Source organism: Homarus americanus, unplaced genomic scaffold (assembly GCF_018991925.1).
Source record: "Homarus americanus isolate GMGI-L3 unplaced genomic scaffold, GMGI_Hamer_2.0 scaffold37032, whole genome shotgun sequence".
Taxonomy (NCBI): domain Eukaryota; kingdom Metazoa; phylum Arthropoda; class Malacostraca; order Decapoda; family Nephropidae; genus Homarus; species Homarus americanus.
In genome coordinates this window covers 1,755,637-1,770,184 of record NW_024731852.1, presented here as the reverse complement: position 1 = coordinate 1,770,184, position 14,548 = coordinate 1,755,637, and the positions used below count along the sequence as shown (strand labels likewise).

At 35.7% G+C, this 14,548-nt stretch overlaps 1 protein-coding gene across 1 annotated transcript; it reads right to left on the bottom strand.

The window, feature by feature from the left end:
* Positions 1–225: 225 nt before the first annotated feature.
* On the bottom strand, positions 226–12,721 carry LOC121867923 (flap endonuclease 1-like). The gene is made up of 6 exons (XM_042368063.1): positions 12,544–12,721; positions 9,655–9,978; positions 7,278–7,403; positions 5,701–5,814; positions 2,258–2,423; positions 226–857 (listed from the first exon to the last, which is right to left on the bottom strand). The coding sequence occupies exons 1-6, from the start codon at positions 12,567–12,569 to the stop codon at positions 627–629; spliced, it is 987 nt and encodes a 328-aa protein (XP_042223997.1). The 5' UTR covers positions 12,570–12,721; the 3' UTR covers positions 226–626.
* Between the last annotated feature and the right edge of the window lie 1,827 nt (positions 12,722–14,548).

The window sequence follows — 14,548 nt, the reverse complement described above, 5'->3', positions numbered from 1 at the left end:
AATGTAATATGAATCTTGTAAAAGTTACTTGTTTTTTATATCTTTTAACTTTGACCTGAATATATTTGGAGTTATTTTAAAAGTACAGTACTGTATATGTAAAGTGGTTGATAAACTATCCAATATACAAATTGATCAAAATTGTTGAACACCCTTCTTTTAGCACTTTCATCACCAAGTCTAGTGTACAAATTTTGGGGGTTATTAATACCATTATAACCCAAGACATGTATTTCGCATTTATTGTTATTCTGACCATCATTCACTTTAATGCATTTGGTGGTTTGGGTACATTTAAAGACTTCAGCATCTTTGTGGTGTAGATTAATATAACCTTTTCCCTTTTTATTTTTGTTTTATTTTTATTCTTATTTTTTCGTCCCTCAAGTCACTGAGGTTCTGGGTCCACCAGTATGTCAAAACAATGCAACAGAACCTCATATTAATTTTGTTTTCATCCATTTCACTCTTCTCTTCCTTTACCTTTCTTATCTCATTATCAACTCCTCAATGTCATCTTTCACTTTTCCTTTTTCAGTTTTAGCCTCAACATCTTGGTCAACATTTTTCATTGTCCTCTTCATCATCTACTTCTTCAGCACAAATTCCCACTCACCAACATCCTCTTAAACATCCTTATCCTCTTCATCATCATTGTCCTCTTCATCATCACTGTCTTCTTCACCATCACTATCCTCTTCATCATCATTGTCCTCTTCATCATCACTGTCCTCTTCATCATCACTGTCCTCTTCATCATCACTGTCCTCTTCATCATCATTGTTCTCGTCATCATCACTGTTCTCTTCCTCATCACTGTCTTCTTCATCACCCCCTTTTTTCTTCTCTACATCAAGCTGTAAAGATTAAAAACAATATACATATATACAGTACTGTATTGTATAAATACAAATCAATGTTTATAACAATGACGAGAGGTGTCACAGTGCCACTTGATAGTGCTCTAGACCTCTTAATTAGTGACATGGGTTCATAGCCATTAACAAGACTATCAAGAACAACTGGGGGATCCTACATAGGCCACTAGCCTCTTTCCATCTAGGTGGAGGTGGCCATTAGGTAAATTAGATACAATAATGCTGTGCCAGGCAACACTGGAAGTGTTTTTGTGCTGTAGAAGACTTTTTGAGTTAGCCACAAGTCACATCGATGCCCTTGGTTAGGGTAACCCTTCTCACTTAGGAGTTGTAAGAAATGGATCAAATGATGTTTGCTTTAAGGTTAACAACAGATATGAGACAAATAAAAACACAGATTATGTAAAGATATACTGTACCAACATATTGTATATCAAAATCATATACTGCATATACACACATACTGGTGGGAATTTCATGATAAAAAGGGTATAGGTGGATTTGTTAGCATTCACTTGGATAACTTTTCATGGATCACCTACCTAATTATCTACTGAAGAAAGTTCTCCCACCGAGGACGCCCACTACCCCTTCTTGATCGAATTGCACTGGCTACCAATTAAAGCTACGATAGAGTTCAAACTTTGACTAATCTAATGACTTTTAAGACACTTATGTTTGATGATCCTAAGTATTTGTTCAACCTACTAAATCCTCTGACCACAATTCTGAAATGATTTTGCATAGTAGTGTACTAGTGATGATCCCTCACACCTTGAGGAGCCTAGAGCAGTATGGGAATGTTCATTTGCTGCCTTATCCTTTTCCTATACAATACCCAGATTGTACATATGGTGATGGAGAATTACAGGGTTTAGGAAGTGTTACAACTAAAGGATATACGATGTATTTGTGATTTTTTATTTTCCTATTCTCAGGTCCTTGACTTTATAGTGTTTTGAGGGCTAGTGATTTCATTAAAAAATTGGCACTTTCAATAAACAAAAGACCAGTTATAATTAAAGGGGAGTTAAGTGTATATCCTGCCCCCTCTATTAACTACTATTCTAAGTTTCAATAGAAAGACTGTATTTACTGTACATGATATAAGCTAAAACAGGTTACATCAGTTACCTTCTATTCATAGGGACTCCAGTACATTTGAACTACAACAGAACACCATCTCTGGCTTTCTATTTTTACTGTAAATATTTCTTGAAGATAGCTCAGTCACCTAAGGTGAGGATTCCTGGAAATCTTGGGGTTAACACCTTACGCGTGTCAACACAAGTTAGAAAAGTTTTCTCTGGGAGTGAGTACTGTATTAGTAGTTACAGGGCTAGCTGATTTAGCTAGAAAGTAGTCATTACAGTACATACTTTTGCTCTTTTTGCAGGTGAACTGTCTACACCTTGGGCAAGTGGTCTCTTTCGGATTGTAGAACTATCTTTTGTAACATGGACATATGCATCATTGATACGACGGTTTTTCACAGCCAATTCTTCATCAACGTCATCTTCATTAGTAAAAAATATGTGGCCAATTCTGAAAAAAGAATGGTATAATGTACAGTACAGTACTTGAAACTGAAAACACTCAATAGATACCAGAACATTTATCTGGCTTCCAGGAAACCAGGTATTTTTTAACCCGATTAGTTTAGAAACTGGAAGGTTTGACTGACCACTTTGTTTTGCTTTTAGTCGCACCTTGGTGGCCTACACCTCAGTTTTAAACAGCCAATATCTGTGTGTAATTAATTCTCTCTACTTTTTGTAATTATTTACCCCAATTTATTATCCTTATCATCTATTAACACATCTAAATGACTAGTATGTGATACAAGTGATGTTTACCATGTTATTGTAGGTTACCCTAAGTGTATGCTGGTACAGGTTGACAACCCTTTATCCGAAAACCGAAAAGCTCTGAAAACTGAAATTTTGTTTTGTGGGTCTTTTTTTTTACGGGTATTAGCCCACCCGGGCACAGGTCACTGACCACATCGGGGCCTGGGGGGCAAAAATGTAATAGTTATAGTAATAATAATAATTATTCACAGTAAATACAAATTTTAATAAAAAATACAGTGGTCCCTCGGTTAACGAGTTACCTTCCATAAGATTCTTAACTTCGGTTAACGAACAATCCCTTGATTAACGAGTTTCTTACGAGCCAACCTGAACATGTTTTCGCTTGCATTTGGCGGTCCACCAGCTGTAGTATTAGTCCGCCAATACAGTAATCGGTTCTAGGGCTTAAATTCCTTACCATTTTAGCAAATATCAAGAAGTTTATACTAATCAAAAATTTTAAAGGTTTAATATTAATTTTTTTAGTCATTTTAACAATTATTGAACATAATTGAAGGTAGGGTCACTAGTTTGTGGCACGCCATCCAGCCTGCCAACACAGCATACAGGCGTCAGTCTTTGTGTCTTTTCAGTGGAGGTAACATCTTGATTGAGACTCTCTTCAACTAAATGCTTTTTTTCTGTTTGCAAGCAAATTATTGGTCATTTTGAAATTTATTTTACATATTGACAATATATAATGCAGTGTAGTGTTGATTTAAAGAAAATAATCTTGAATTACACCAAGAGAACTAAAATTTTATGGGTGAAATGGCACCATGTGGTGACTTCTCTTCCACCCCAATGCCTTCTCTTATTCCTTCTCCTCCACCCCCATTCTAATTACCATCATCATCATCCAGGAGCCTTCTACATACACACCTCAATGTAAGTGTACTTTTCTACCTTTTTGGTTGAATTTACGCAGTCCCACATTCCGTGTTTCCACGTTTACGCAGTACCCTGCCGAAACTGGAATGCTCACATTCCGCGGTGCGTGTACCCCTTTACGCGGAGAGCGGCTGGCGAGCGGCTGGCGAGCTGTGCTATTTTTGGATCCAAACCTCCCACCATGTTGTGTAAGCGGCGCGAGCAGGGTGCGCACAAGGTCACCCAGTCATCAAAACATTACCGAGTTCTTCACCCGCCACCCACCACAGCCGGCCCAAGTCAGTGATAGTGATAATGATAGTGAGGATATGGACTTATATGGACTTTGAGGGGTTTGACAAAGAGGCCCTGCAAGCCTGTGGTGGATAGTGATACAATTGATACAAGTGATACAGGTGAAGGCCAATAATCTGCCCTCTGCCTCGGAACCAACCCCCCATCCCCGTGTGCCCAGCCATCTTTTCTACGAATGTAAGTGTTAAAAAACCTAATATTATTGATATTTCTCTTAATTATTAATTGTGTGTGCATACCATCAAAAAATTAAGAAGTTATTTTTACTACAACGTAGGTATTGTGTCTGAAAAAGTGGAGTTTGGGGGTCGGCCCGGTCTCTATTTCAATTAATCCCATATGTTATGTTGTTCACTTTACGCGGGCTGCCGTGGGTTGAATTAACCGCGTAAAGTGAGGGTTCACTGTATATTGGAAAGTTCCAGGGATGGAAGATTCCAGCTATAGGAGATATTTCTGTATTTGTAGCTAATTCAATTCTGGATTAGCCTTTTGAAGGATACTTTTACAATTTTCTTCCCATTGTTTTCAAAGTAAACTATTTATGATAATAATTTGGAGAGTTGTTTGTTAATATACATAGCTTTTAAAAAACACCTTTACAAAATATTCCATCTTATTTAACAAAACATTTTTATGAATAAACAACAACTGTTTGCGAATCATGGTTGCCAAATCCACTTCACATCAAAGTTCAGGGAACATAACCCCGAATAATGAAAACAGATTACATTATGGTGGTTATAAAAGTGCACAAAGCTCTTTCTGTGACATACCAAAGTTTGGTTAATATACAGTACATTGGTATCTAAGTTACGTTATTCACAATGTTAGACAAACCCACATCCTTCCTTAAGGTGACTGGAACAAATGGGATTGACTTAGAAATGATTCTTTGTACCAGAGCCACAATTATAGAAACCTGTATTTCAACCAGTAGGCTTGTCTAACCATACTTGAGTCACTTGAGCCAAGCATCAGGCTATAGACCTGTTGCTGCATGATGTAACAGCTGGAGGTAAACGATGTGCACATGCATTGTGTGAGGCAAAAAATGTGGCCTAAAGCATGTTACTGTAAGATATACACTGTCATAAATGCAGTTGAGTTGAATAAATTGTAAATATTGTCTTAACCTTGGGAATGCAGGTAAATTGAACTATTTATCAAAGTTAATCCTGCAATAAAGTGGAGAGAGGTTGCCAAATCCAATCGCCATCTCTGAGAGGGAGTGGTAGAAAGATATCACGAAGGTTCTCAACATTTCATGGAGAGACGTGACTGAATATCTGGTGGATAATCCTTGTGTGTTTACAAAAAAGTAGATGGAAGCCTACAAATCACTTGAAGCTTATGACTATTTTGTGTGGAGTCATGTCCAGGATTTAACATTCAATTAGACATTCAATTAGGCCCTGCATTTTGCTTGGGCCTAATCCCCCTAATGGGGGAAAGTGATCCAAGCAACACATCTTCATTTTTCAACCTTTGGCATGCAATAAAATGGTAAAGATTTGTGCTGTCCATTTTTTCTATTCATATAGCCTACGGCACAGCAACTGTGAAGTATTCTAGCATATTTAAATAGTTCAAAACTACAATAACTTACAAATAATCTTTGGTGGAAGTGTTGACCAACATATGATTTTTGTTTTGCTTTGCTTCACATGATGCGTGCACATCATTTAAGATATATACAGTACATTGGCAAGGAGTTTTATAAATTGCAAACTGCTATTGTGGTAATGCATTCACTCACTAAGAACAACAGTAAATACTCTTACCTGAATGGCTTGTTTCCTTTATAAGTTTGTGCTATGTGGACACTTTTGGCTTTGACAAAAGAGTTCATAAGGTCTTTGTCAGTCACAGTTGATGCTAAGCCAGTCACATATAATCTGAAAAGTCATAGAAATCAGCATTAATAAATACAGTATAAGAGAATAATAATTAGATATGCGCTACACACTTATTAACCTTCTAGCTGCTAAATGTACTCTGGAAAAGTGCCCTCCACAAGCATATGATTTTGTTTTTAAATTTCTAGATTACTTCCATATACTGTAATATAAAAACACAAATTATGAAGAAAAAAAACTTATGGGAGAAAGACTTGTGATGGCTGGCCTAGACTGTCGTAGTTATGGCTGGCAGCACTGTAGCATTGCCAACAACTTTTACACACAATAATACATTTCAGTTCAAAAATTTGTATTGTCTCTCTTATGTTCTATTTTATGCACTTACACTGTTCCTTTCTTAATCAGTAAATACTAGAATTATTAGTAAATAGTAGAATTAAAATCCTTGAAACATTTTCCCAGATATAAACTTACACCAAAATTGGGACAGCAGTAATAAGTGTATTGATTCAGACATTGTCTAAGAGCAAGTGAGAGTTATGGCCTTGAGGGAGCATGGAAAGTTCCTCCCAGGTTAGTTATTATGGCTGGAGATATTTAGCACCCATAGTATGCTAGAATGAAGTGGAAAATTAAGACAATTTGCCCACAAATGCTGCAAGAATAGCAAGTACAGTACGTACTACCAAAACGCAAATGTTTACAGTAAACCGCAACAGTCTGGTCTGGGGAATAGCAGTTAAAGGGTTAAACTACATTAATAATTTGAATTTACTCAAATATTTTTTTTCTGTCCTCTGTGAACTGGTTTTGATCTAGCTGATTGTGAGTAGCAATTCGTAATCAATACGGTTTCTATTATATTTAAATTTGTTGGCACAGATACACTCTAGGACTAAATTTCTGGACAGCTGCACAGAACCTACATTAGTGACCTCTGGTAATACAGAAATTTTTAACTGCAATAGGGGTACTTACTTAATTACATGTGATTTTTAAATTGTTTGAATTTATTTTATTTAAATTTTTAAACTTACTAAACTTATTTTATTTATAGCATATAAAAATTTTAACTTATGATTTTCCTCATTGCTGGAGGTCACTCGTGTAGATTCCGTGTGGCTGTCCACGACTTTAGTCTTAAGAGTGTACATAACAAGCAATGAAACTCAAGTTATGTAGTGAACCAGTTTAAGCCCTCTCATACCAAACAGTGGCCATATGCTACCCAAGTGTACCACAACATGCTGCAGTTACACCCCTCCTTTTTTTAAACACAAGTCTTTCATGCACCTGCAACCCCTTATGTACTGTACAGTATAGGTACCGACTCCTGGGATAGTACAGTACTCTATGTACAAATATAAATTTAATTATTTACTGCACTGTATTTCCTTGCTGATCAAGTACAGATAGTTCCTCATGATATGCACTTCCACTATACAACTAGAAAAGATATAATTACCTGTAGATATTTTTCAGTTACATATAATGCTTACATGAAACGCTTAGTGTTGAATTTGGAATAAATGTTGAATGTTGACCCATGCTCTGAATTGAAATTTTGCAGATCAACTTTTAACTTTTCAGCTGAAGTTTTACTTCTGCAGTAAACAACGATGTTCCTGAAAAAAAGTGGAGGAAATAATAATAATAATACAGTACAGTATACACTTTTCAGTACAGTATGCACTTTTATGAATACTGTACAGTACTGTACATCCAAATACATTAAAAGGGGGGTGGGAGTATACCCTGCACTGTATTCAGAAATAATTTGTTCCTTTACAGATCCCTAGAATACAAACAGTTAACTGCAGTACAGTACAGTGATCCCTGGACCTGCATGATGCTCGACAAGACTTGAACACCAAGACCATTTCACTAACCCATGTTTTAACCTCACAAGTTGATACTCAAAGATAGACCACATGATAACCAAGTCATTATCAAAATTTGCAAAGCATAACTAAAATTTCTTAAAAAAGGAAAAAATGCACTATATTCTAAAATACAGTAATCTCTCTGTTAGGCCGAATAATTAATGCAGAGCGTTTCCGGGTTTGAAGGATTTCCAAGTACTGGTGAAAGTTTGCTGAGAGTCTAAACTGTGCATCTCACACAGAGCAGCTTAACTGCAGTCCAACAGACACAGCTGTACAGTACAGTATTTATTAATGCAAGCACCTGTACACATAAATATATTGTAAGTAAATAAAATATACTACAGTACTGTATAGTACAATATAACTGTATACAGTACTGTACTTGCCAGCAGATGCTGTCTTCTTAAGCTTACGAAATTTGCAATATACATATATAAAGTAAAAAAAATAAAATAATTTGTACCCCTCTTAAGTTTTGTTGTTACAAAATATAAACAGTATTACAAATTTTGTAAGCTCAATATATATATATATATATATATATATATATATATATATATATATATATATATATATATATATATATATATATATATATATATATATATATATATATATATATATATATATATATATATATATATATATATATATATATATACTATATATATATATATATATATATATATATATATATATATATATATATATATATATATATATATATATATATATATATATATATATATATATATATATATATATATATATATATATATATATATATATAGCCACTCCTCGACTTACGACGGGGTTATGGACCCAAATCCAGGTCGTAAGTCGAAAATGCGAAAATAATATAGATAATCTAAATTGAGTGTCTCTTTTTCTTCTCAGCACCACAAAACTCTCACTTTTAAGCATGCCAGCCATTTTAAAGGGAATTACAAACGAAAATCTTGTCAGTATACAGCGCAATCACTAACGTTGGGACTCGAAAATATGTACAGTAATTTGAAAATTTTTTGGTACGACTGAGGCGGTCATATGTCCAGGTGGTTGTAAGTCGAGGAGTGGAGTGTGTGTATATATATATATATATATATATATATATATATATATATATATATATATATATATATATATATATATATATATATATATATATATATATATATATATATATATATATATATATATATATATATATATATATATATATATATATATATATATATATATATATATATATATATATATATATACTGTATATATATTACCTGTACTGTATCTTAATTATTTAAAACACGAGTACAGTAGATAAAATCTTAAAAACAAATTAATATAAATTATTTTTTACTTGGAAGGCCAAATACTGTATACACAGTAGACCCTTGCTATTCACTAGTTTGCGATTCGTGGTAAGCAGAAGGTGACTATGGTGGCTAGCTTGCAAGCCTTTCCCACAGCACGAGTCACCCCACACAGCATCTCATGTTGTACTCTCAAAACTTTAGTGTTTCTGTGTAAAATGGCCCTTAAAAGACTGCCTAGTGTCAGTGCTAGTGGGGTGAAATGTAAAAGGCAGAAGCCAGTGATGACCCTGACAAAGAAAGTTTTTTTTATTAGATAAGTTAAAAGAGGGGATGAGTACTGCCACGGCTGGTCAGTTGTTTGGTATGGGTATACAGTAGTGCACTAAGGTAGTATAAGTTGCTATTCGAGGTTCTGCCAATTCGTGCCATTTCTTGGAACCCAACCCTTGCGAATGGCAAAGGTCTACTGTAATGTAGTTATACTGTACTGAAAGAGGTTAAATATAAATTATCCAGGACATCATGGGCATTCAATAACTCCTGTGAACAAGTATCATTTTTTCTTCTACATAACTATTTCTAGCGAGTGATAATTAAAATTAAGATTTTTAACCTTAATTGATTCTCATTACTGTACAGTACAGTACGTACTTACCTTACATTTATCAACATACCTTAGCGTACACACACCGCCCTTTTGTGGGGTTAATTTGTTACAGAAGCTTACAGTGATACTGTCCATTTTCTTTAGCCCAAATATATCTTGTTTACTTTTCAGATTCACAGAACTCCTTTTGCCTATTAAAGGGCTATTCATTTTCTGTGTTACTAAAATATTGTTTGCTTTTTTGGTTAGAGGTATCTTGACTTTTGGCTTGAAAGTTTCTTCTACAACAGGAAATTCAGAGGTTAGTCCAACTGCATCATCTTTTTTCATTTTTTTTGCCATCTTGGGCAGTTTATTCAACTTCTTTTTCTGTGACATCTGCTTCTGTTTCCTGGAAATGAAAAGGTGTCTTATTTTAGTATTAAATGATCAGCAAACCTTTCACCATTAATATACACTGTACAGTTAGGGTCAAAAGCCCCCCCCCAATGAAGCAGCATTATCCCCAATTGAGATAATACAGGACAGTACACACATAACTGCAATATATGAGTCACGGTTTGTAACTTCGGAGAATTACATCCATGACTGTTTCACAATGGGAGAAATTGGGGGAGGCAAAGCCCCCGGTTAGACTAGGTTAGGTTAGGGGGTAAAATTTCACTCGTTGTCACTATACGAAATCGATGTAAAACTATGTTTTTCCAATGGTTTTTGAAGTGTTATGAACGAATTTGACCTTCATTTCTGGCACTGATCAATAGTTTCTGAAATAAGCCCCCCCCCATCTCAAAATCTAGAGATTTGATATAAAAATCAACTTAAAACATTTTTCAAAACACATCGAAAACCATAAAAGAAAGTTTGGAATCTAACCTAACCAACAAAACCTAACTTAACCTAACTGGGGAACTCCACAGTCATTCAATGTTCTGGGTGTGTACCGCCACATACAAACATACATAATAAAACGTTAAAGATTTCACTATACGTAATTTGCGCCAGGAATGCCATTGAAGAAAGGTGTCTTAGAATTGTCAAAATTACTAATTGCAACTATAAAATTCCCGAGATTCGTTTAGTGGCGACAAGTAAAATAATACCGGTTAGGATAGGTTAGGTAAGATCAAAGTCATTCGAAACACATCACAAGCCGTCGAAAAACATAGGGTTAATATTCGTCCATTGGCTATCCTCAGGTTCCCACCTTGTTTACCAGAGGTTATACTCCTTCTAGGTTAGGTTATTTGGTTCATTCGGTATGAGAATAGGTTTTCTTTTGTGTAGTTTACTCAAATTTGACCCCCATTTTTGTGCAAATAGCTGTTTCTGTTAAAAATTTAAATTAAAATTTTTTGCAAAAACTGCTAATTTGCACAAGAAATGAAGGTCAGATATGAGTAAAACACACTGAAAAACATAAAAAAAACACCTATTCTCATTCCAAATCCTGAGAACAGCCAATGGACAAATACTTACCAAACTTACCAATAATTTGGTAAAGGTTTACTAAACCATTATCACCAGAAGGAAATGTGCGATTTGGGTGAATTTTGTTGTACACACCACTAGCATGATATTAAACACAAAACTGGAAACGACAATACATAGAACCTGACCTAACATACCCATAGGTTGGGTGTGTTAGGTCAGGTTTTATTTGGTTCTATGGGTAAATGTTTACGAAATCATTATCACTAGAAGTTGTTTGTCGATTTTCTTTATTTTTGCTATACGTACTTATTGTTTTGATATACAGTATTTTAGGTATATTAAAAGAAACGACAACTTTCTAGTATAATTTTAAGTATTTATTTAAGAACAGCGGAGGCTCATGGCATTGGCGGAGATATTCTAAAATGGATTAGTGCGTGGTTACAGGACATGAAACAGCGCGTGAGCATTAATGACACTATATCCGATTGGAGTAACGTCTTTTGGAGTACAGTACCCCCAAGGCTCAGTACTTGGACCATTATTACTTATTATATACATAAACGACAAAGATATCGGCGTAGACAGCAACATAAGTAAATTTGCTCATGACACTAAAATAGGGCGTGTAATTATATCTGACGAAGACCTTCCAAAACTACAGGAATATCTAAAAAAGAAAATTTTGAATTGTCTTGAAAATGGCAGATGAAATTCAATGTGGACAAATGTAAAGTACTTAGTCTAGGAGATGTAAACAGAGAAACCAGATATCAGACGAACAACGATGTTATAGAGAAATCAGAATGTGAGAAAGATTTAGGAACAATGATAAGTAGGAATATTAAGCCAAGTAAACAATGTGTATTTCCTCAAAACAAGGCTAATAAAGTGCTTGGGTTCATACAAAGGAGTATTAGTTACAAGACTAGAAAGGTCATCCTAAAACTATATCTTGAGCTTGTGAGACCTAACTTGGATAACGCAGTTAAAAGAATCCTTTGGGGTTTGACTTCGCTTCCCTTGCTACCTTCAGTTCATTATTCCTCTTTGCTTTTCTTATCTCGGTCTTAACCCAACTAGCCAATACCTTATACCTATAGCCTTCCTTTGTCCAATAATACTTTTTAGATAATTATTTATCCATGTAGGGTCATTGTTGTTTGATCTGAGTTTTCTGTATGGTATGGTCTGCCTTTGTGCATTAATTAACTTCTTATGTTCTTATTAACTCAAATACGCTGGACAGTTTCAAACATAGGGTGAATAGATATATGAACAATAGGGGTTGGGTGTAAATGGGACTGCCCAGTATGGGTCAATAGGCTCGCTGCAGTTTCCTCCATGCTTATGCTCTTATCTTGTATACAGGCTTGATCAATACTGACGCAGGTACAAATACATTCTGGAGCAAGTGCATGCCCTCAGCCTAGTACAGTGCATAACAGATACGTGACCAAGCGGCTAACAGCCCGCTCAGTGGTGAAGAGTATAAAGTAAAGTTTAATTTTCTACTACTAACCCAATACGCTGGATAGCTTCAAACATAGGTTGGATGGATATATAAGCAATAGGGGTCGGGTGTAAATGGGACTGCCCAGTATGGACCAATACGCCCGCTGCAGTTTCCTCGTTCTTACTGTAACTGCAGGTTTACTCCACCAGCCGTCCACGTGTTCAGTAGGTAATCAAATGTTTGTGTCGCTAACACATCAGCTTTGTTGCTAGATCTAGCAGTTTTTATTTTTATTTTTAGGGGAATTGGAGACACGGCTAAGATTTGGGGATTTTAGGCAAATTCTAGCATAAAATCTAACTATCTCTATCATTTTATCAATAGTCTCATGTACATGTACATTATTATAATATAATCAGTGCTACGTGCTACACGCGTATGCCAATCACGGCTCCTAGATTATCTTAATTAAAAAAAAGTTCTCTATTCGTCAAACGAAAAATAAGAACGAGTTTAGATAGATAGATAATTAAATGCATCGAAGCAAAATTGTCATATGGGTTTACAGTTGATTTAACAGGTACTGTATAATAGAGGAAGCCCATATGATGCCATATTTCATCAAGAAAACAAAAATACACAAAATACACATTTTATTATCTCTGTTTATTCTATATTTATCAAAATTTTCAAGCTCAGTATCAGTTATTGAATAATCCATCCATTCAGAGTCGACAAGGAGGTAGAATAAAACGTGCTAGATTATAGCAGTGTTGCCAACCGTAGGGTAATACAGCTGTTTCTTGGCCTGTCGGGCCTAAGGTAATTTTACTTACGAGGGCAAAACGTAGGATAATCAGTACCAGTAACCAATCAAACTTGCACTTCCCCACTGAAATTCTGAAACTGAAAGAATTTTTCAATGTTAACTGGCACAAAGACCAAAAAAGACCATTCTCATTACAAAATCTGGCTTGAAAACAGTAGATCGCAGATATAAGAAAATTAAGCGTGGACATTATAACCTAAATAATCTGTCTATGTACAATTTCTAGAATACGTGTATGAAACCAAGAACAGCTTTTCTCTAGAGGCGATCGGATGCCATCTGCTATAATTGATTCAAGAAATTTCCCCACTACTGACGTCAAACTGATCGGCCGGTAATTTGACGCTGATGCTCTGTCTCCCTTTTTGAATATGGGTACTACATTTACCTGTTTCCACAACTCTGGCACAACTCCAGTGTCTAATGATTTTGTAAATAAGTTTACGAGGGGTCCGCTAATCTGTTCCCTACACTCTTTTAAGACACTGTTCTTCTGTTTACGGTTGGATAAACCAACCGCCCGAACAGCTAGTTAGCCGATAAGTGGAGAAAATTATAAAAATAAATAAATACCAAACGCTATCCGGAGGGTGGGCGAGGTTAGGTTAACATTAGGGTGGATAATTTGAAGGCAAAATAAGCTAGGTGAGTAATCTTCAAATGATCCTTCCGATCTACATATAATACACTAGATGTATACATTAGGGGCGAAGCCAGGGGGATCTGGGTCCCCCCCCCCCCCCTCTGTGTTTTCATCAGAAAATTCAAACTCTTTCAATGCAATATTGTACTCAGGCGTTTTTGTAGTGAAAAGTAATTACTATTTACTTCAGAATCTCTTAATATTAAGTGCACATGGCTTCAAAATGACCAGGATATTGATAAAAAAAAAGGGTGGGTTAGCTGTGCCCCCCACCCCCTTTTCATATTCCTGGATCCACTCCTGTTAAGGCCCGTCCACACGATCGAGCAGTGCCCGGTGGGCACGAGCTAAATGCCCGTTGTCAGGCAAAATTGGCGGGCAAACCAGCGGAGTGCCCGTGCCCGTCGTCGAGCGAAATCATGGTCCACCAGCCTGGTGGTTTGCTGCCTGATATGGAGCGATGTTCTTAAGAAGATAAATAAACTAAAGAATACAAAATCCCCAGGGCCGGATGAAATTTTCCCTCGAGTCTTAAAAGAGTGTAGGGAACAGATTAGCGGACCCCTCGTAAACTTATTTATAAAATCATTAGACACTGG